This window comes from Zootoca vivipara, chromosome Z2, assembly GCF_965207765.1.
Source record: "Zootoca vivipara chromosome Z2, rZooViv2.hap1.1, whole genome shotgun sequence".
Classification (NCBI taxonomy): domain Eukaryota; kingdom Metazoa; phylum Chordata; class Lepidosauria; order Squamata; family Lacertidae; genus Zootoca; species Zootoca vivipara.
This window is the reverse complement of record NC_142585.1, coordinates 28,162,888-28,187,316: the sequence shown is the minus strand read 5'-3', so window position 1 is coordinate 28,187,316 and position 24,429 is coordinate 28,162,888. Positions and strand designations below refer to the sequence as shown.

Here is a 24,429-nt window from a genome sequence, read left to right as displayed (position 1 = left end):
AAAGCCACAATGAGCATATCAAGGCAAATCCAGCAAAATGCAGCTGTGTCCACTCAAATGGGAACAGCACACATTGAATTCTTGTTGTGAGTCTAGTCTAATAGGGTGGTGTGTGCTAAAAATAAAACAGAATTCTGAATCCAGGCACTCTTGAGTTCCTAGCCAAGAAAAGCTAAATTCTGCCACCTCAATAAATGTGTGCCATGGCAACTCTGAAGAGCTCAAGTCATTCACCTTTCCCCATAACTGTATGTTCTGAATATCCCAGGTGGTTCTGTTAGGTAAGTTATACCCACCTGCTTTCTAAATTAATAACATATATTCATTATTTTGTGTGTATACACAGAATGTGATGCTTATGCTCAGCTTACGTCTTCCTCAGTAATATAAGTATTTCTTCTGTGGCGACGCAGAAATGCGCCTAGGAAGAAAGCAGAAGTGGATTCCTGCATACAAGGCGTGCAGGAAACTTTGTGGCAGTTTTTGGAACATCATCCAGGCAGTCCCCCCCCCCCAAAAAAATCCCCCTCATACTGTACTGTTTGTGGCTAAATAAATGTTGTCACAGAGAGTGGAATGCTGATGTTAGTGCTTTTGGGGGTATTGTTTTTGTTTGTTATTATGCTATAACCTTTTGTGTTTTTATATTGTAAACTACCCTGTGATCTTCGGGTGAAGGATGGTGTGGAAATTTAATAAATAATATAGATAAAATAAAACTCCCTCTTCATTTGTATATTTTACAAGTTTTTACTGTGGGTTATCATTGGAGAGGGGCAAGTTGCTATCTAAGGCCCCCAAGAGTGCAAACTTTATTCAGTCATGGAATCATGGAATTTGGTGTAAGCCAGCTTCCTGTGCTTCTCTGTTCTTGTCCCTTGTTTGCTTTGCCTCGGCTTTCTTTCCTTCTGTTCTCCTCAACACCAGTTTCAGGATGTCACCTCCTCTGGGAGAGACCCTGGTTGTTGTTGTTTTGCTTATGAAAACTTTGTGAAGTGTAATGTCCTTTGACACAAAAATTCTTACAAGAAATCTGAACTGGTCTCTGTAATCTCTTCTACCCTTTATCCAGGGCGAAGCCCTGCTGATTCCCTTCCAAGATGCCGTTGGTGAAGAGAAACATAGAACCTCGTCACCTCTGCCGTGGAGCCCTTCCAGGTGGGGTTACCAGTGAGCTGGAATGTGTGACCAACAGCACTTTAGCCGCCATCATTAAGCAGCTGGGGAGCCTCAGTAAGTTGCTGATGAGTTTTGCATCTTAGATAAGTTTGAATGCCGTTCAGCTGGCAGAAAAGGGTTTGCATGGGGTTTAAGGGGACTCCAGTTTCCCAGACTATCCCTGTATCTTTAACCTCTATGCTGGCTTCTCTCTATCCTTTGAGGTTTAGACTGATATGTCTTAGGTTGCATTCTGTTTACAGTTTCATCCTCCTCAGCACACTTACTCTGGATCTCGAGGCACGAGGCCATCTTGGATCTACCCCCTGAGAACAAAGGGGCAAGCATGACTTCTTTGTTTCCCCAACTAGTTAGGTCTACAGAACTCTTTCCTATAAAAAATAGGCTTCCTTTAATAAGCATAAGCTTCCTTATTTTATACAAAGTGTCATTCTGAATACCTTTTAACTAATGGTGAGCTCCAAGCAAGCATTCTTTTAACTAAAAAATTGTGTGTCCTGCATCATGCTTGAGGCTGCAGCCAGATATGAATTCTGAAAGCAATAAGAGGGAGAAATCATTGCCTGCACTGTAGGGATGATTTGCAGTAGATTGTCAAGGATTTCTGACTCTCAGTTGATTTAATAACAAAATGACTCCCTTCCTGCCCTAAATAAAATTGCTGAAATGAAAGAAGATTGAGGTATCAGGAGTGGTGTTTTGCATGGAAGGACTGTGAGCCTCATTTTGTTCCGATACTCATTACAAACGCTGGTGTGATAATCCTTTAATTTTGAGTCTTTTGCACCAATCTGGTTAGTGGATCTTGGGGTTCTGCAAAAATATTTTTGCCGAAGACAACAGTGGGACAGAAATAAAACGCGCATATTACTTTAACTTGGGAATGAGAAAATTGCAGCCCTCTAGATGTTGTTGGACTCCAGTCCCATCAGCCCCAGCCAGCATGGCCACTGATCAGGGATCATGGGAGTTGCAGTCCAGTTCTGCATCCCTAGGACAGGTTATGTACATTATAGTTTTCCCATTTTAAAAATTTGTTGATGTATCCGCATGACAAACTTATATTGGGTTTATGCCAGCTGAACAGTTATCACCCTGGAGAGATGCTGCCAGTTAGTGTTGACAATACCGAGCTAGATGGACCAATGTTCCGACTTGGTATATTCTTCTGTGAGTGGAACTGCCAGGACAGGCTCGTTCAGTGGTGCTGAATAGAACCATCTCTGTGGTAGCATCCTGTTTCTGGAATGATAGGAGGGGTGGATAATCTTGTTTCACCCTCCAGCTGTCTTACTGGCCCCTGGGACTCTGCCCAGGCCATGTATATTTCTGAGGCTGCACCTCTCACCAGATCTGCTTTTTTGTGTCTTCTTGAACTGTGATAATGATGCTTCTTGCTTGTCTGGATGGAGGGTGTGTGTGCGTGCACGTGCATGCATGGATGCTTAGAAGTATCTGAGAATGTAGCCTCTCACCTCTTTCTCTGCCCACCTTCGCCTCTGTGACCTCCAGAAGCTTGCACATAGGGGAATGTGGTCATTGGGATGAAAAAGCTTTATTCGTTTTATTGCCTGCATAAGCCTGACGGAATAGAAGAGCTTTCAGCAGGCATTTAAAGGTTGGCACAGGAGGTGCCTGGTGAATCTCCAGTGGCTGAGTATTCGACAGGACTGGGCCAAAGACACTCAAGGCTTAGTTTCTTGCTGTTGTCAGATGAGCCTCACCAACCTGGGGAATGACCAAGGACACCAATGCAGATGATCTCAGTGACAGAGCTGAGGCAAAAGGGTTCAGGCGCTCCCTGAGTCAGGACCCAAGTTGTTCTGGGCTTTGTCAGTTAATGCAAGGACCTTGAACTTGGCTCAGTAGTAGATGGGCAGCCAGTGTAGATGTTTTAACAATGGAATCACATGTTCTCACCCCTGCCTGACAGGCACCAGCACTGTTATAATTTCAGTGCCAAATGATCTACCTGCTTGCTCAGGCATTTTAGGCTTTTCAACAGGTGACCTCTCTCCTCTGTTTTTAGCTTTCTCTGTTTTTAGCTGCCTCTGCTGGTAGGTTTTGTTGTTGTTGTTCTTTTACACGTCATCTTTTAAAAATTGTTCTTATCCATAGAAATATAAGAACATAACTAAAAACATAAAACTGTGAACTTAGTCTAAAACAAAAATAAAAAGAGGCACAAGAAAAACCACACATGAATTATTTGGTGTTCACTTGGGTGTCACACAGTGGATGGGGTGACAGGCACAATGTAGGGCAGTCAATCTGACTATGGGCAAGTGCTGAGGGCAAGTGAAGTTAGCTGAAATTGATAGCAAGGAAAGGCAATGCACATCAATAAGTAAACATGGACTTTTAAAAGGGGGCTAGACAGATTCATGGAAGATTAGCCTGCCAATGGCTGCTAGGCACAAAGGCCGCGTAGAAACTTCAGCCTCAGAGGCAGTACAGTATATGCCTCTAAATTATTTTATACATCATTAAATTTCTATCCCACCTTTCCTCCAAGGAGTTCAAGACGATGTATATGGTCCTCCCTCTCCCCATTTTATCCTTACAACACCTCTGTAAGGTAGGTTAGTCTGAAAGGCAACTAGTGGCCCACAGTCACCCAGTGATCTTCATGGTTGAGCTGTGGATTTGAACTCCCAGACCCTTGTCCAACACCCTAACCACTAGGACACACTAGCTTAATTACCAATCATGAGAAATAACAGTGAGAGAGGCAGGGCTAGTGTCAAAGGTCCACATGATCAAGGCAACTGCTTGACCATAAAAAGAGGACCACTAGTAGGAGCCCCTGAAGCTGCTCCTTCTATTCACTATGGCAACTTGCTAGCTTGTTTTCCTACTTCTTGCTGTGGCCCAGACAGCTGTCGATTTGATTGCTCACCTGTTTTCTGCCTGGAAAGCAAGCAGGTGGTAACAGTGAGAAGGAAGAGGAACGGCATCACCCCAAAACACATACCTGCTTACCAGAATTGATAAACTTCCCAACATCCAGACCTGGGAACCACTCACCCACAATCTCCATCTTATCAGGATTCAGTCTGTTCACCCTCCACTGGTTCAAAACAGTCACAGTGTCTCCTGATTCAGATGTAACAGTGAAATAGAACTCTGTTTCACAGTACTGTATACTGATGGCATCATGACCACATTCACACCATACATTTAAAACACCATGATACCACTTTAAACAGTCATGGCTTTTCCTCAAATAATCTTAGGGGTTGTAGGGTGCTGGGAGTTGTTAGGAGACTCTATATTCTCTTCCCAGAGCTACAAGTGCCAGAGTAGTTTTACAATCAGTTCCACAGGCTGTGGGAGGGGAATATTGGGGGGAGGGCGTGGTTCCTAAAAAACTATAGCTCCGAGAATTATTGGTGAGAAACCATGACAGTTCAAAGTGATTTCATAGTGCTTCAAATATATAGTGTGAATGTAGCCCATGTCCTAAATCCTCTAGTGATTGTTCTTAGCGGCTTCATGTAGATATTAAACAGCACTGGTTTGGGTGTGCAGTGTGGGAACGGGACAAAATAGCCATTTGCAGCATGCCACAGCACCACTGCCAGGGAGTAGACACACAATTCCCCAAGACAATTCTCTGAGCTCAATCCCATAAGCAGCAATGGATAAAGGTAAAAGGTAAGGGACCCTTGGAAGGTTAAGTCCAGTCAAAGGCGAATATGGGGTTGCGGCGCTCATCTCGCTTTCAGGCCAAGGGAGCCAGCATTTGTCCACAGACAGCTTTCCAGGTCATGTGGCCAGCATGACTAAACCGCTTCTGATGCATCAGAACACCATGACAGAAGCCAGAGCGCATAAAAACACCGTTTACCTTCCTGCTGCAGCAGTAACTATTTATCTACTTGCTCTGGCATGCTTTCGAACTGCTAGGTTGGAAGAAGCTGGGAAAGAGCAACAGGAGCTCACCCTGTTGTGCGGATTCAGAGCCCAAGAGGCTCAGTGGTTTGGACAAACAATTCCCCAACACAATTCTCTGAGCTAAATCCCATAAGTAGCAGTGGAACCGCTGCAAGACTGTGCCACCAACTCCAACTCATGGTGTGGTCCAGGAGGATACAATGGCAAAGGAATCTAAAGTTGCTAAGGCCAAGAGCAACAGGCTTACTTTCACTCTCCCATTCCTCTCCCAGCAAAAGCCATCCACCACCACCCTCTCATGCATCTTTCTCATGCATCTTACCTCCAAGGCCATAGTTGTCAAGTCCCTCACAATCTGGAAAGGGCTTTTTAGGAGCTGCCACACTGCCACTTTCTTCAATACATTGGGTATCAACTCCTTTTGCAAAGATGCATTAGCCACATACTGTATATATACACACATACATACATAGCAAGCATGAGCAAGCCATGATGAGCAATGGTTGATAGAGCATGTTGTGAGCCAAACTGCAGCAACATCATGTCCATGTCCTCAGGTGAGGAGGTCAACTTGTGGGCTACCCAAAAGACATATCTTTGGCCACTGTGGAAGAGACAATGCTAGAGTAAGGCCACATGCACACCATATATGTATTTAAAACACTTTGATACTACTTTAAACAGTCATGGCTTCTCCAAAATAATTCTGAGAGCTGTAAAGGGTGCTGAGGCTGTCTAGGAGGTCTTTATTCCCTCAGAACTATAATTTGCAGAGTGGTTTAACAATCCACCTTGGGAACTCTGAGAATTGTAGGTTTATGATTGGAATAGGGGCCTCCTAACAATTCTCAGCGCTGGATTATGGAGAAAGCTAGAGAGTTCCAGAAAAACGTCTACTTCTGCTTCATTGACTATGCAAAAGCCTTTGACTGTGTCGACCACAGCAAACTATGGCAAGTTCTTAAAGAAATGGGAGTGCCTGATCACCTCATCTGTCTCCTGAGAAATCTCTATGTGGGACAAGAAGCTACAGTTAGAACTGGATATGGAACAACTGATTGGTTCAAAATTGGGAAAGGAGTACGACAAGGTTGTATATTGTCTCCCTGCTTATTTAACTTATATGCAGAATTCATCATGCGAAAGGCTGGACTAGATGAATCCCAAGCCGGAATTAAGATTGCCGGAAGAAATATCAACAACCTCAGATATGCAGATGACACAACCTTGATGGCAGAAAGCGAGGAGGAATTAAAGAACCTTTTAATGAGGGTGAAAGAGGAGAGCGCAAAATATGGTCTGAAGCTCAACATCAAAAAAACCAAGATCATGGCCACTGGTCCCATCACCTCCTGGCAAATAGAAGGGGAAGAAATGGAGGCAGTGAGAGATTTTACTTTCTTGGGCTCCTTGATCACTGCAGATGGTGACAGCAGTCACGAAATTAAAAGACGCCTGCTTCTTGGGAGAAAAGCAATGACAAACCTAGACAGCATCTTAAAAAGCAGAGACATCACCTTGCCTACAAAGGTCCGTATAGTTAAAGCTATGGTTTTCCCAGTAGTGATGTATGGAAGTGAGAGCTGGACCATAAAGAAGGCTGATCATCGAAGAATTGATGCTTTTGAATTATGGTGCTAGAGGAGACTCTTGAGAGTCCCATGGACTGCAAGAAGATCAAACCTATCCATTCTGAAGGAAATCAGCCCTGAGTGCTCACTGGAAGGACGGATCCTGAAGCTGAGGCTCCAATACTTTGGTCACCTCATGAGAAGAGAAGAATCCTGGGGAAAGACCCTGATGTTGGGAACAATTGATGGCACTAGGAGAAGGGGGCGACAGAGGACGAGATGGTTGGACAGTGTTCTCGAAGCTACGAACATGAGTCTGACCAAACTGCGGGAGGCAGTGGAAGACAGGAGTGCCTGGCGTGCTATGGTCCATGGGGTCACGAAGAGTCGGACACGACTAAACGACTAAACAACAACAACAACAATTCTCAGCATCCTCAACAAACTACAGCTCCCAGGATTCTTTGGAGGAAGCCATTAATGTAAAGTGGTATCATAGTTCTTTAATGTATGGTGTGAATGTGGCCTAGGTAGGCCTTTGGACTGATTTAACAGCCAGCTCTTCTTCTGTTCCTAACCTTTTCACAAGGTGTACTGAAAATAAAATTTTAATAAAGTAAGAGAGATTTTCTGGCAGTGCTGAAAATGTTTGTGCAAAACTGTTGATTGTTTTGACCTAGTGCAAGTCTGAATAAAAAAAAGCATGGCTACTCCACAAGGCTTGTAAACTACAAGGAAGACCATTTTCTTATGCCTTGAGTGAGCATCCAATAACAGGCCTACATAATGCCTCCCCAAACTGCTAGCCAGAGTAGATCCACAAAGGGTGACGATTACCTCCTGTTTTGCAGCTTCTTTTATTCTTTTTTCAATACTGTGTGTTATTTTGGAGTCTCTTCCTCAGGCGAGCACATGTGACTGACAAAGCATACCCCTGTGTTGCTCTCTTCGGGGAACAAGACTAGCATTGTAATTTGCTGGAGAGACATCTCTCTCTGAAAAACCCTCTGTTTGGCCCATCAAAAGGATCTGAAGCAAAACTAAATCAAAGTGAGACTGCATGTAGCAGTTTGTGATGGTGGAGTTGGCTCAGAGGGTATTTACACTGGATTTGTCACTTTTTCTAGTCATATTTTTGGCTATTTGATTTTGTTTCTCAGTATGTTGTATGCTGATTCACATGGTTCTCTAAAGGCTTGAGTAAATGTTAGTAGACAAAAAAGGACTTGCAAAAGCAAGCATCACCAATGTGGCAGTCATGCGAACAATTACTTTTATATTGTAATGGTGCCCTTGAGGCATAACTGTCAACCCTCCCGTTTTTTGCTGAAAACTCCCTTATTTCAATCCGTTTCCCACTGCTATCCTGGATTGTTAGATATCCCGTAATTTTCCTGGATTTCAAAGGAAGCAGCTCCTCTACTTCCCTGCTGGCCACGAAGGCTCCACTCGGCACCCCCCCCCCCCGAGCGAGCAGCCAGCTGCCGCCCGGTAAAATGCCTCTCTCAGCGGCTGGCTGCTCACTCACTTGCCGAGTGCTGCTGGAAATCGCCTCTGCCCATGCCCGGGCATGCACAGAACCAATTTCCAGTGCAGCTTTGCCCATGTCTGGGCACTAGAAATTCCTTCTGCGCATGTCCAGACATGCGCAGAAGCTATTTCCAGTGACCAGACATGTGGACATGGGCAGAGCCAGCACCGGAAGTAACTTCTGCGCATGTCTGGACATGTGCAGAACCGATTTCCAGTGCTGCGCCGCTGGGTGAGGCTGCTGATCCCTTATTTTCCAATCCGGAAGTTGACAGCTATGCCTTGAGGTCTTCCCCTGGTGCCCTCAAAGCCTCTAGGCTGCTCCACTTGCAGCCATGGTGGTGAGGGTGGTTACCTCTGCCCCTTTGGAAAAGTGGGGTAACCAGTCTCATATAACCAACTTTTAATAGTGTAATTAATGCATGAAGGGGTTCAGACCATAGAGTAAACTGTCCTGCCAGGCCTAGGCTAGGTAGCTCCACAGAGCTGAAGGAAGTTGGAAGAGTGAATCTATTTCCCATTTCCTTTTATAGCTCTATGTGCTTTTCTTTCTTTCTTTCTTTCTTTCTTTCTTTCTTTCTTTCTCTCTCTTTTTAAATTATAAATTCTTTACTAAGGGATTAATACAAAGACAAGAATTCTACCTAATGACATGCAAGTAAAATAAAAATAAATAAAATAATGGAAACTAAAAACATTGAAATAAATAAAAGACAGCATATGATGGAACATTATCATTAAACTTATTATTCCAAAATATTTTTTAAACCACCCATTTCCCCAAAAACTTACTGAGCTATTTTACACAAAATTTGCACATAAAGTAGGTGAACTTGATCAAAGTTGAAACAAAATAAAAAAAATCCTTCCAGCAGCACCTTAAAGATCAACTAAGTTTTTTATTTTGGTATGAGCTTCCGTGTGCATGCACACTTCTTCAGATATCTTTGTTTCGACTACGTCAGACCAACATAGCTACCTACCTGTAACTTGATCAAAGTTGCAAGGAATCAGATGTTTTCAATCCATTCAAATTCTGTAGGAATTTTTTAGGATTAGTTACTACTTCTAGATCATTTTCCAAGATAATCTCCAATATACTTTCCAAATTGCCAGGTACTTCATGTTCTAAAGGTATACGGCATCCTAATGTATCTGATATTTGGAAATCACATAGAATTATTATTATTATTATTATTATTATTATTATTATTATTATTATATTACCTGGTGGCAGTTCCAAAAGATATGTATAAAATTTGCTTTAGCTGAGCCCCATCTCCAGCAATTATCTAAATGCTTTTCAAAACCCAGATTAATTTTACTCTGTCCAACTTGTACCCAGAGCTCATAGCACTTACTCAGAAATACAGATGTGCCTAGAGGCCTAAAAAGGTTGGCAAGCCTTGCACAAGTCACATAACTCTGATGTAGGTAGGCCTTTGTAAACAATAAAATCAACAAAAAGAGTTGCACTAATTGTTAGGTTCCCAACACCTTTTCAGTACTGTATTGTTAATGGCAAGGGAGGGAAGGTAGAATATATATATATATATATATATATATATATATATATATATATATATAAAGGAAAATTTATTGGATGCCTAGATTCAGGTTTGGGGAAGTTCTCTTTGGTGAGAGAACCCCAGCAGAGATTTAAAGTCACAAAATATGCAGCAAAGTAATGTCAAATTTTAAGCTGCATACCTTTAAAATATGCCCTTGTGAGTTCCAAGACTTCCTTCTTCCCCTAGCATAGGAGAAGACCGAACATTAGGTAAGTTAAAATTTGTACTTACAAACTTTTCAGAGGTCATTTCAGAGGTTCATTTTTCCATGCATTAGTCAGAAAAGTTGCACAGGCAGTAAAACTTGGCTTAGTTGCAAAGTGGTGAATGTTGCTAAATTATTGGTATAGGAAATCAATAGAAGCTTGTTAGAGTGTAGCCTCTTCACACCTTGAGCTTCTCAAGTAGACTGGAGGGGAATAAAGTCTTGATTATGTAGTCCAACCTTCATACAAGAGGGCTACAATAGTACTTTGACATGGAATCTGTGGACTGCACACTTCCTTTTCACATGAGGAAGCAAGGCCAAAATCTGACACCCTTCTACCTAGCCCTCATGCTGCTTTTCCCAAGTGGCTGAGGTTTAGGAATGCACTGGGCTTTGGGAAGGAGGTGTGAGGATCTGGCAGTGTCCTAGAGCCCTGCCACCTCCTTCCCAGAGCTGGGAAAGCACTAACTAGGCTTTGGGAAGGAGGAGGAAGAACTCTAGGATAAGGTTATCAGACGTCCCTGCTTCCCAGGGACAGTCCCCGGATTTACAAATCAGTCCCCTGACAAAATCCATCTATTTAGTAGGAAGTTGAAAAGTGTCACTAGATTCACTGAAAAAGATATGGTAACCTTACTCTAGGACCCTATCAAGAGTCCTCATACTTCTTTCCCAAATCCCAGCTTCTCGCTGCAAAAAAAGATAAAGAAAACCTGAGCGGCTAGGGGTCACCAAACTTTTTCAGTACGGGGCCGGTCCACTGTCCCTCAGACCTTGTGGGGGGCCAGACTATATTTTTTGGGGGAAAATTGAACGAATTCCTATGCCCCACAAATAACCCAGAGGTGCATTTTAAATAAAAGGACACATTCTACTCATGTAAAAACATGCTGATTCCCAGACCGTCCGCGGGCCGGATTGAAAAGGCGATTGGGCCGCATTCGGCCCCTGGGCCTTAGTTTGGGGACCCCTGCCTGAGCCTTGCAGGACAGCTTTTTCTATGGTCTGAACCCCTTCATGCATTAATTAGACTTAAGAATGTTGGTTATATGAGGCTAGTTATCCCACATTTATCAAGGAAATATATATATAAAATAATACAATTATACACCCTTCGCAATGCAGCGCTATAAAATCACAAGCTCTGAGAAGACACCACCAAGGGGAATAAGAGTGGTTTTGTCACATGTTTGTAAATGCATGCATATGGAGAGACATGCCAGTGTGTTGCTTTCCTTGCCCCCATTGCAGCACAAAGTTTGTACAGGTGGCGACCATTTTGCACGCGTCCTATTGACGTGCGACTGCCAACACATGCATGGCTCTCAGTCCTAGAACTGGGGTGGGACAGGCTTATGTGTGACTGCTGGCAAATGCAATGACCCAGAACACAACCCCTGCACAAATGAGCTTCATGTACTGTACTATAATCATTGCTATTTTTTTCTAGAAAAACAGGTGCTGGAATTCACTATGAATGCCTCCCTTGTTCTCTTATAATGGCAATGGCGCCCACCTGAGAACTGCCGGAACTGAGCTCCAGTGAGTTCCGGCTGAAAAAATCCCCTCAATATAATAATTGCAGCCTTGAAAAAAAGGTGGGGGGATGCACCAAACACAGGAAGCAAACAAAAGAGATAAAATATCCAGGTGCATATTCAGAATCCAAGGCTGAAAAACAGCAAGCGATAACAGCCGGTGACGTTAGGAACAGAAATACAGGATTCCATAATGTCAAGGCCAGGCCAATGCAGAGGAAAGGGGAGCTGGGTACACTTGATCCAGGCCTTGGAGGGCTACGTTGGCCAGAGGGGCCTGCCAGACTTACACTGTCATGCCAAAAATGCCCCATCCTTCCCAGCCGACCTGGGACTTGATGGGCGAAACGGCCATGCCTGTCCATCTGCACTGCAAGACTTCAATAGTAAAATCTGGACCTGTGTTGATGCAAATTAGTGTGTAGCATCAGATCAGATGAGGCGGTTGCACTGCAGTGGTCCGTCTTATGGACAAACCTCCCACCCTGGGCCTCAGACAAGCTCTGACCCTTTGCTTGGAAATTAAACAAAAGGTCTGCTGGTTTCTCTTTAAGGTTTCCAGACTCAAAAGAGAGCAGGGCAATTAAAGGCACAGAAGTCCTGTGCTCTATTGCAGTGGTCCTCAACCTTGGGCCTCCAGATGTTTTGAGACTACAATTCCCATCATCCCTGACCACTGGTCCTACTATCTAGGGATCATGGGAGTTGTAGGCCAAAAACATCTGGAGGCCCAAGGTTGAGGACCATTGCTCTATTGAGTCTGGCAACCCTATCTGCACTGGCCTGGTCAAAGCACTATAAGTGATCCAAGATGTTATGGGGGAATGAAACTTGTTGTTTAGTCGTTTAGTCGTGTCCGACTCTTTGTGACCCCATGGACCATAGCACGCCAGGCACTCCTGACTTGCACTGCCTCCCGCAGTTTGGTCAAACTCATGTTCGTAGCTTCGAGAACACTGTCCAACCATCTCGTCCTCTGTCGTCCCCTTCTCCTAGTGCCCTCAATCTTTCCCAACATCAGGGTCTTTTCCAAGGTCTTTTCATAAGTGATCCAAGATGTTATGGGGGAATGAAACTTACCATTGCTGTTTCCTTTTGCAAACCCTTGTTTAACGTAATCTGTAATTCCAGTCGAAGAATGCATTTGGTCTCTCATTTCAGATTTCTCTTGCATTAGATTTTGTCAAGCTGTAGAAGGTACAGAAAAGGGGGCTGGAGCAAGTGAAAGTTATAATATATTGTTGGGGGGTAGTTTATTTTCAAAAGATATGCAAAAGAAGCATAACTGAGGATTATTAATGTTATGCATGGCATGTAGCAACCTTTTGGGGCTTGTGGGCACATTTAGAATTCTGGGTGAGTGCCACTGGCCCAATCACAAAATGGCTGCTGTAGGGTCTGTGGCATGATACAAAATGGTTGCTACATCTAAAAGAAAAGAAAAAAGACAGGACCAGTGTTTTTTTTCTGGGGAGACGCACACCCCTAAACATTTTGTGAATCTAAATTTGGGCTCATTGAGGGGCAGTATTTCAATATGAGTAGGAAAATGAGAGTACCCCTAAACTTTTTTTAGAAAAAAAAGCACTGGGCAGGACCATTAAATGGTGTGGACACGCCCTGCTTCAGCCGCCTCACCCCACTCCATGGAAGAAAGGGCACATGCAGGAGCCACTGTTGCGCTTGCTAACAAGAAGGATCTCTTTTGCACTCTTGTTTGTTCATAACAGATTAGAGCAGTGTTTCCCAACCTTGTGCCTCCAGCTGTTTTCAGACTACAATTCCCATCATTCCTGACCACTGGTCTTGCTAGCTAGGGATGATGGGAGTTGTAGTCCCAAAACATCTGGAGGCACAAGGTTGGGAAACACTGGATTAGAGGATGGGTGTCCAATCTTTGTATCTACAGTCATACCTCTTCTTGTGAATGCTTCATGTTGCGGTTTTTCAGGTTAAGAACGTGGCAAACCTGGAAATGTTTACTTCTGGGTTTTGCTGCACACACAGAAGCATTTTGTGTGGTTCGCACATGCGCAGAAGCACCGCTCTGGTTGCGGACTTTTCGGGGTGCAAACGGCACCCCGGAATGGATCGTGTCTGCAACCAGAGGTACCACTGTAATGAAATGTGAGCACTTCTAATGCAGCATATTCAATGTAGAAAAAGCTGAGCCACTGCAAACAAGAACTGAACAGGAAGAGCAACAGTCTATCATGCATTAACGGCTTTTCTGTGTGCTGCTCTGGTTCTCCAGAAGCGCCTTTGTCATGCTGGCCACATGACCTGGAAGCTGTATGCCGGCTCCCTTGGCCAATAATGTGAGATGAGTGCCACAACCCCAGAGTTGGTCACGACTGGACCTAATGGTCAGGGGTCCCTTTATCTTTAATATTTTTAGAATTTGCAGTCAGAAGATACGATAGTGCCCACCAACATAGACAGCTGTAGAAAGAGGATTAGTCAAATGTATTTTGGAGAATAAATCTATTAATGGTTATTCGAAATAATTACTATATGTTGCCGCACACTTTGCCAACCTGGTGCCCTCCACATGTTTTGGACTACCATCAGTTGGCTGGGGCTGATGGGAGTTGCAGCCAAACTTTTGGAAGACTCCAGGTTGGAGAAGGCTGTGCTACCATCTCTGAACTATTTGCTGATATGCAATGGAAAATGATTTTGTAGAAATACGGTATTCCTTTATAATGTATGTATTAGAAGCTGATTCTGACACACAGCCTCTGGCAACACGTGTCCAGTTATGGCAGACTATCCTCTGTACCATATTCTCATGATGGGAAAGGGGTTGTGTTTATTGTATGGGGGCTTCTTGTGCTGTTAAACTGGAAAATAGAATAAAAGCATTTCCAGGAAATAAAAAGAACAGTATGCCGTGTTGCGGAAAAAACTCCTGCACTTGTTTTGTTGCTATTACTTCTGCCCTCTAGTTCATAAACAAATTTGCTCCCCTTTCCTCTGACTACCTGAAAGGCACCTCAATCTATTTTGCCTGGAACAGGTCACCTCTTTTGTTTCATGGTCTTTCAGGCAGACATGCTGAAGACATATTTGGGGAGCTTTTTAATGAAGCCAATAGTTTCTACATGCGGATGAATTCCCTGCAGGAGCGAGTGGATCTTCTGGTGATCAAGGTCACCCAACTGGACTCCACTGTGGAAGAAGGTAAGCAGCATCAGTAGCAGCCACTTGGGTCACATTAACCTTTGGTTTTGTTTATCTGGTCAAGGAGGACAGAATTGCATTTAGATGTTTGCTTCCTTAAGCACTAATGAAGTGTTGCCATTTTCAAGCTTCCCTTTGTGACTCAGTAGAACAAAACCCTGCCGTAGAACAGGCAAAACACTCCCAGGAAAAGGAAATTCTAGGAAACAATCTGTTTTCCTAGAATATTAGGGGGTTTTGACCCATACATTATGAAGAGGATGATTTATGGTTGGAGAGTAATTTGGGAGAGTAATTTGTCAGGGCTTGCATGCCAAGGTGGATAGGGTTAGAGCCAAACGTGGGTGGTGTGGCAAACTCCACCAGTAAAAATGGTAGCAAGGTAACATGACTGGGTCTGGGTGATTTAAACTTAGAGACTCTGTCAAAAACAACTATTAATTCAGAGATTCTATGTATATGGTAGCATTTACTATAATTGTAGGGATCCTGTGGCCCCTTATTTCTTGCGCTGGGAATATATTAAAGATGAGGCATGGTGGAAGCAAAATTTGATTTTAGTAACAAGCACTCTGTGGGATAAAGCTTAGTGGTTTCACTAGTAAAGGCACAGTACTTTGTTTCAGTAAAAACTTCTTTTAAAGATGTAATTAAGAATGTTACTTATAATTTTCTTTTAACTTTCCTCTCTAACACTGTTTTTTTTAATAAACCTAATTCCTCCTAGAATGGATATCTGTTTTACCCTGACTGTAAAATGCCTGTAGCCTTTTTCTAGGATCTCTTCATTTCCCTAAGGAAATTAAACTGGTTTGTCCTGCCTAGCAAACCCCTATCCCAGAGCTTTCCAAACTTTTCATATTGGTGGCACACATTTTAGACATGCATAATTTCATGACACAGTAATTCAGTTTTACTAGCAAACCAGAGATTAAACTAACCCCTTTGTCACAGATTTCAATTTAGGCAAAAGGCAACATTTAGGCCAGGCATACCCAAACTTTGGCCCTCCAGATGTTTTGTACGACAATTCCCATCTTCCCCGACCACTGGTTCTGCTAGCAAGGGATCATGGGAGTTGTAGGCCAAAACATCTGGAGGGCCGCAGTTTGGGGGTGCCTGATTTAGGCCTTCAATCTCAGGTTATCCATCCTTGATTTATGGATTCTAGCACTCCCCCTTTCCCTCCTTTATTTTGCAGTGGGCACCTTTTATCTAAAGCACAATATATGGTCCTGTTGAATGCAAGCAGTTTGGGTTAACAAAGTCACAAACCTGGACCTTGGGAAATGTCAGTCCTTCAATTATCTCATGATGAAAAGAACAGGCCTATGGTTTCACTCTGAATTTTCAGTCTCTGAAGATAATTGCTTATTTGTTGAGAAGCTAAGCTGTATTTCTCAGTCCATAAGACCATAAGACCCATCTTTTTTTTTTAAGGTGGAAAATAAGAAAAAAATATTCTGCCTCAAACCTGGCGGTGGCAGCTGCAGAAGAGGATACAACAGCTTTTGGGCTGCACTTTCCTCCTCCGCAGCTGCAGCCTTCAGGCCAAGGGAGCCAAGGCATTTGTCCGAAAACAGTTTTCCGGGTAATGTGGCCAGCATGACTAAACCGCTACTGGTGCACAGAGGACCGGGACGAGTGCCAGAGCGCACGGAAATGCCGTTTGCCTTCCCACCGCAGCAGTACCTATTTATCTACTTGCACTGGCGTGCTTTCGAACTGCTAGGTTGGCAGGAGCTGGGACAGAGCAACGTGAGCTCACCGCATCACGGGGATTTGAATCGCCGACCTTCCGATCACCAAGCCCAAGAGGCTCAGTGAATAGACCACAGCACCACCCGTGTCCCAGAGATGGACTGAGAGCCAGTGCAGATATCTCAGCACTATCAATATATTTTCTTTGTGCACAGTCCTAGTTAGCAGTCTTGCAACAGAAGTTTGCACTAACTGCAGTTTCAGAGGCAGCCCTATATTTAACACACTACAGTGGTACCTCTAGTTACGAACTTAATTTGTTCCGGAGGTCCGTTCTTTACCTGAAACTGTTCTTAACTAGAAGCGTGCTTTCACTAATGGGGCCTCTTGCTGTCGCTACGCCACCGGCAAACGATTTCCATTCTCATCCTGGGGCAAAGTTCTCAACTCGAGGTAACTCTTTCAGGTTAGCGGAGTTTGTAACCTGAGGCATTTGTAACTCTAGTTATCACTGCACAGTGAACAAACATAGAAATTAGCAGGACATGGATAATAGAAGCAAGGCATGTGGGAGAAATACATTATTGTTACAAAAGTAACTTGGGTGCCACCCCCACAAGACGCAGTTGAGACTGTCATAACTTTAAGAAATGTGAATTATACACACACTTACACCCTCAGTCTGCATGGAGGGATTCCAGATCTTGCAGCATGGTCATTTCAAGAGGGATTTGTCCCCGACATCAGTGCAGCACTGGAGTCCAAGGCATCTCTTCCAGCCAGCCTTCAGCCTGCCTGCCCAAGAAATAGCTCTCTTTTTTCTCCCTTCTTCCTAGCACACTTTGCTAAAAAGACTATTTTCCTGTCACCTCACACACATACCCCATCATGTGGCAACCTCTGTCTGCCTAGGGCCAAGGATTCCTCTTTGATGGGCCATCAACACTTTTTGTCATGCTAATGTCAGGTGAGGCCCTGACTTGGAAGGAAGCTTAGCCTGTACTTTTCCACTGGCTTCCAATCTTCACTTCAATACTCCAAATAATCAAAATCCTACCATTTAATAATTTCTAGGGTTTGGGGCAGTGTCCCCCCACCCAAAAACTTTTGTCACTGAACCAAATCAGACCACCTGACCACCTACAGATCAGGTGGTGGCCCTTACCGTTTAGTTTTGTTCATTTCCGCTGGCCATGATTTTTTTTTTAACCTCTTTGTGTTCTCAACAGGTGGTGAGGGGGAATTCTTGCTCTTGCAGGATTAGCTTTAGCACTTAGTTTTCTCTGCTAATCCACTGGGGGAGTGAAATACAAGCTCTGAAGGACAGGACAAGCCCACTTGTTTTTCCATCAGCAGCTGGAAAACTTTCCTCAAAACAACCTTAACCTTTGGTGTTTTTCTCACTGAATTTTGGGTTGTGCTACTTCAAGCTGCAGGTGGTGACTCCCATCAGTGAATGCTCCTAAGGTACACAAACCCCATAAAGGTAAAGGTAAAGGGACCCCTGACCATTAGGTCCAGTCGTGACTGACTCTGGGGTTGCGCGCTCATCTCGCATTATTGGCCGAGGGAGCCGACGTACAGCTTCCAGGTCATGTGGCCAGCATGACAAATCTGCTTCTGGCAAACCAGAGCAGCACATGGAAACGCTGTTTACCTTCCCGCTGGAGTGGTACCTATTTATCTACTTGCAGTTTGACGTGCTTTCGAACTGCTAGGTTGGCAGGAGCTGGGACCAAGCAACGGGAGCTCACCCCGTCACAGGGATTCGAACCACCGACCTTCTGATCAGCAAGCCCTAGGCTCAGTGATTTAACCCACAGTGCCACCTGGGTCCCTACACAACCCCCATGCCCCCCCAAATACCATGGTTGGTTGGTGAGAGCAGAGTTATACCCTACCCTTCTTCTCTGATACTAGAATTCAGTGGCTCTCAAAGTAGGCAGTACTTTGGGGGGGGGTAACCTGTGTGAGGGCCGCTGGAACTGTACGTGACTATCAGGTTTTGAAAAGCTGGTATCAATAGATCAAGTTCAGTTTTGTTGAATTAATTGAAATACTTTTAACTGGATTTTGAATAAATGTGCAATTGATCATTATTAATTCCATTTATATACTGCCCTTTGTCAAAAGATCCCAGGGCAGTGTACAACATTAAAAACACATTATAGAACATAAATGATAAAAACATAATCAAAAACTTAATAAAAAGCATACTGACAGACAGCCTAAGAATAAAATAGTCATCGTAATAGCAGTCCTAGCCCTCACACTTTCACAAGCCATAGATCAGGCATCCCCAAACTGCGGCCCTCCAGATGTTTTGGCCTACAACTCCCATGATCCCTAGCTAACAGGACCAGTGGTCGGGGAAGATGGGAATTGTAGTCCAAAACATCTGGAGGGCCGAAGTTTGGGAATGCCTGCCATAGATTATTTAATAGCCATAGGCCTGGGTAAAGAGGGATGTTTTTGCCTGGCACCTAAAGACATATAATGATGACATCAGGCAAGTCTCTCTGGGGAGAGCTTTCCACAATCAGGGAGCCACTACAGAAAGGACCCGTTCTCTTATTGCCACCCTCTGAACTTCTCTCGAATGGGGGATATAGAGAAGGGCCTTAGATGACTAGCACAGGGTCGGGTCGATTTGTTTGGGGAGAGGTGAGCCTTATAGTATTGAGCTCCTGAGCTGTGTTATAGGTCAACACCAGCACTTTGAATTGGGCCTGGAAACTAATTGGCAGCCAGTGCAGTTGTGCCAGGATTGGTGATATATGCTCAAACCATCATGTTCTGGTGAGCAATCTGGCCACTGCATTTTGCACCAGCTGAAGTTTCTGAACTGTCATCAGAGGCAGCCCCACGTACATCACAGTGCAGCAATCCAACCTAGAGGTTACCAGAGAGGAGACCACAGAAATCAGGCTATCCCTGTCCAGATAGGGGAGCAGCTGGGCCACCAGCCAAATCTGACATAAGGTATTCCACACCACTGAGGCCACCTGGGCCTTAAGCGACAGAATGGATCCAGGAGCACCTCCAAGCCATGTACCTGCTGCATAAGAGGGACTGTAACCCTCTCAAGAGCAGGTAATCTCCCACCTAACTGTTCTAGGGAACCACTCACTAACAGTGCTTCAGTCTTACCTGGATTGAGCTTCAGTTTGTTGCCTCTCATCCAGTCCATTACCGAGGAAAGACAGTGGTCCTGCACATCCACTGCCTCACCTGCAGATGTAAAGGAGAAATAGAGTTGTCTGTCATTAGCATACTGCCAACAGTGCATGCCAAAACTCCAGATGATTCCATTCAGTGGTTCCATATAGATATTAAACAACATGGGCCATTGAATTGAGCCCTGAGGGACACCATATTGAAGGCCCCATGGTGCTAAAAACAAACCCAAAAACAGTCCCCAAGCATCACCCACTGAAAACGACCCCCCAAGTAGGAATGGAACCACTGCAAAGCAATGCTGCCCACCCACAACTCAGATAGCCTCTCTAGGAGGATACAGTGGGCTATATGTATGTGAGCAGGAATATATGTATGCAGGAATATTCCACTGTTGGAGCCCTCACTTGAAGTCTGAAATGGTACAGCCCAGATTTGATGTGGCTAACATGTAATCCACCAGATGTGGTTGGATTCCATCTCCCATCCTCCCTGATACCTGGCCATGCTGGCTGGAGGGATGATGGGAGCCATAGTCCAACAACATAAGGAGGGACACAGCCTCTCTGCTCCCTGTTTTAGATCCATATTTGCCACCCACACTTAACCTTTTCAGAAGAGTGTAAGGGGTGTGATCTCAGATACACCAATAAAGGCAGGTGTTAGAATAATAATAATAATAATAATAATAATAATAATAATAATAATAATTTATTTGTACCCACCCATCTGGCTGGGTTTCCCAGCATTTCTTGAGTATAATGCTGTTTCACTTCTTCAACAATCAGATAATAGTTCTAGTATTTGCTTTAACACGGTCCTTTTCTATGCTAGCTGCCTGACACACACAACTCCCGCCTTCAATCTGTCCCTGGTTGATCAATCAGACTCCAATGCCCCAACCCATAATCAGCACAACACTCTATTACCTACTAGCAGATATCTCACAGGACAAGCAGAATGAGGCAGGCAGAAAACATCGGCACACTCTTGCTGGCTGGGAGAGAAGATCAGGCAGAGGCAAGGATCGTGCAATGCAATCCATCCTCTCCCTGCTTCTTCCTCTGTAGGTCTGCTCCTTCCTTGTACTTTGATGATAGACCTGGAAAGTTCTTGTCAGGTTTTTTTTTTTTAATCAATCTTGTTAAAAAAATTGAAACCAGGAACCTTCAGTTTAGCCACATGAACAGCTGTCTAATCTTCCCATCTGCCATTTCCGTTAATCAGAAAATTGCCATCCCCCCACAAATCATACTGACCCCCTGCTTTCCTAGCAACCTTAATCTTTTTCAGAAATCTGATGAAGTAATTGCTTGTGTTCCACCACCCCTCAGTAGTGGAGCTGGATAACTGCTGCTTCATGGAAAGCGTAGGTGATGCAGAAGGCATAGAATATCATAGGGGGTGTTGTTGTTGCTATAGCAATTTATCACCTGCCCTTTTACCCAAGGTCCCAGGGCAGGTACATCTTACAGCGGTACTTTGGCTGAGTGGATACAGCTGGGGGGTGTGTGTGGGTGTTGGCCAAGGTCCTGCTTTGCTATAAAAGCAAGCACTGCCGCACTTTCCGCCTTGGGAGCAGACCTACAGAAGACGGCGTGGGCTGGTTTGCACCATTCCAGCCCCTGCCCTGGTCTGCTCTCCGAGCCAGCAAGAGGGTGCTGAGCTTTTTGTTTATCGCATCGGGCTCATTTATCCTGTGAGGTAAATCAGGGGTGGGGAACCTCTGGCCCTCCAGGTGTTTTTGGACTCCCAATTCCCGTTGCCCCAGGCAATGTGGCCAATGGTCAGAGGAGAAAGTCCAGCTACACCTGGAGGGCCACAAGGATCCCCACCCCTGAAGTAACAGGGTCTTTGTAGAAAGTATGTCCATACTTATTGCGCATTTTAAAATCTGCAATAATTCTCAAAGCAGAGATTGTCAATGCAGTTTTCATGGTTCCACTCTGGATGCCGCTTGTAAGTAAGCAAATGTGATATAACAGCTGTCTAAATCTTAGGGTTATGATAATTAAGCCTCAGTTGTATGCACACTTACCTGGAAGTAAGTCTCTGACTGAACTCAGTGAGACTTCCTTTTGAGTAAATTGCATAGGATTGTTAGTTCATTAACTGGTTATATTGATTACCCATTGTTAATTACTTTTAATTGTATTAAATATTTAACTTGCTTTTTCTGTATTTAAACTGTTTTTCCCTCTGTATTTATATTACAAAAAATATTTGTCATAGTGAATTACAGCATTTTTATTTTTATTTTTTAAAGTGTTTGTGTTATATGTCAAACCTAGCTCTTGAGAGATGAGGGAGATTATAATCTGGCAGGCAGGAGTTTTAGGTTTCGGTAGGTGATGGGATTCTGCTTAGGATCTTTAATCTTGCTCCCCCCCCCCCATATTACAATATTTAAAATATTGGTTATAAAGAATTGCAGTATAGTGTAAAGTGTTACCTGCCTTGAGATGGTAGGGTAAGCATGGGAATCATCGCATCAAAGAACCAGTGCGTGACTTGTAGGAAACAAAACCCACATTGTGTGTTGGGATTGCGGGTGCACAGTGTTGAGTTTCATCCTTTTCACATTTCTGCCTTGGATTTCCAGTCTCGCTGCAGGATATCAACATGCGGAAAGCCTTCAAGAGCTCCACCATTCAGAACCAACAGGTGGTGTCTCGCAATTCCATCCCAAACCCTGTGATGGAGATGTACCAGCGGTGCGATAAGCCCCCGCCACTCAACATCCTTACTCCTTACAGGTAGGGCATTTGGCAAAAGAGCCGCTGTTACTAAGTCTGTGCCCATTTGGGGAGTCTAATGAGTTTTAAAGAAATTGTCCCATAATGGTTAGCTTATGCAATTTATGTGTTCCTTTTATAGCAAAGGGCATAGGTGTCCTGTAAGGGCAAGGACCAAGGAGGGGCACTCCTCCCCCCAATTCCTAAATGCATTTATTTGTTTATTTTAATGTACACAAACACACACATACCTCTGGCTGGTCAGCAAAAAGCTTGGGGTGATCTCTGAGGCCACTTTGAATTGAGAGTAGCTGCCACACTCAATTTTCTTGAGAGCCTTCCTGTGCTAGTCAGCAGCTGAAGTGAATGCTGCTTACTCCAATCTAATGATGCAAATTTCACAAGATTTGGAAACCCTAGAAATAGAATGATAATATAAACAGAGGAGTTGTGGTGCTTTTTTTTTTTATCTACTGATCATTTGCAGTGCTTGTTGGGGCTAATGAGAGCTATTCATTAATGTTGCAGGGGTTCCAACACTTACCTTAGGTTTAATTTCCTTGCAATGAGAGTCAATGGAGACTGTGGTGTATTTAGATTATGTTGTTTTATTTGCACATATATACAGCCAGAGCATAGGATGGAGGGGCTCATAGCATTAACACCCCCGAAGATCTTTCTTCCCCATAGGGCTTCCAGGGAAGTCACAAGCTAAGATTTGAGTCCAGTATGGAGCAAGCAATACCTCTGTGCTGCAGCTTCCAGTATGAGCCAACACACACACACACACACACACACACACACACACACACACACACACACAGCCTGTTGTTCCCCAACCACTGTGTTATCTTGGGAGATGAGATGAGAAAAGGCTCACTAGTTTGTCTTTATGGCAACAGAGCCACTCTTTAAGATGTGGATTACGGATTCTTAGCTGAGCAGCCTTGACTGTTTCAGCAGATTTCTCCTTATAGATGCTAGCCTCATCTACAAAGGATCATAGGTTTGGAAGGGACTCCTGGGTGTCATTCAGACTGACCCCCCTAACCTGTAACAATAACAGTGGGAAAGCCACAAGTTTCCCTCTTCTATTCTACCTGTGAATGTTTTCCTTACTGATGATTTATTCTCTTTGAGGGTTGTGGGTTTTGTTTTGTTTTTTTACAATCAAGTGGTATATAAATTTTATGAAATAAAAATTAAAATAGTTCTCTCTCTCTCTCCCTCAACCCCCCCCCCCCGCCCCACTTGTTCATTCTAGAGATGACAAGAAAGACGGTTTGAAGTTTTACACGGACCCTTCATATTTCTTCAACTTGTGGAAAGAGAAGATGCTGCAGGCAACAGAGGACAAGAGGAAAGAGAAACGCAGGCAGAAGGTACATTTTTGTGAAGGGGGAATATATAGGAGTTGGGATTCAGGTAGTCTCTCTATAGAGCACCTAAGCAGATAATCTGCCTCTCTAGAGATGATTGAAAGAGGAGATAATTCTCACACCCCACCAGAGATTAAATGCTAAATAAATTGTTGATTGCAAACAGTGTGCAGGTGGGGGCTGGTAGGAAGAGGTGGCCCTGAACACCCGATGCCGCCAACCTTGTTCTTCACCCTCTTCAAGTGCTTCTGCATGGTCAGAATGTGTCCTTTAACTGTGATAATACCTGGAAGCTGGAAAGTTGTGGGTGGGTGTAAAAAGCTCTCACTTTTACGTGTTTAAAATGCAAAGGTATAAAAGTCATGCTGTTTGCTGTTTTTGCCCTTACGTTGGCCAATTACCTTGGCAAATGTGGAAACATGGACCTGGGGCAAGGTCCATCAAAACCCTGCTGTAGAGTCATCATGAGGTTGTAGAACTGAGGTTTCCAAAGTGGGCAGTACTACACCCTGTGGGGGATTTCCAGGGGGTGGCCCAGGAAGTGTTTGAAAAGTGAGTGTCACTGCATCAGGTAAAACCAAATAGTTTTAATTCATTGTTACTGCTTTGAATTTTATTCTTTCTTAGTGGATGGTGCAAGCAGCTATTCTGAATAATGCTTTATGTGGGGTAGGGTAGGGGGCACTAGGGATGAGTGTACAGAATCAAGGGGGCAGTGACCCCACTGTTATAGAATAACCTAGACAACCTCAGAATATAG

The 24,429-nt window shown here is 44.0% G+C and overlaps 1 protein-coding gene across 3 annotated transcripts in view; it reads left to right on the top strand.

Annotated features, from left to right (window-relative positions):
- LOC118084534 (actin-binding protein WASF3-like) overlaps positions 1 to 24,429 on the top strand; it is a 70,857-nt gene that overhangs the window by 30,271 nt on the left and 16,157 nt on the right. For all 3 annotated transcript variants that reach the window (XM_035114150.3, XM_088664669.1, XM_060270591.2), the window contains exons 2-5: positions 1,073 to 1,233; positions 14,543 to 14,677; positions 22,158 to 22,311; positions 23,555 to 23,672. In XM_035114150.3, the coding sequence (XP_034970041.3) occupies positions 1,101 to 1,233; positions 14,543 to 14,677; positions 22,158 to 22,311; positions 23,555 to 23,672 (540 nt within the window). In that variant the 5' untranslated portion in view covers positions 1,073 to 1,100. The remainder of the gene's footprint in view (positions 1 to 1,072; positions 1,234 to 14,542; positions 14,678 to 22,157; positions 22,312 to 23,554; positions 23,673 to 24,429) is intronic.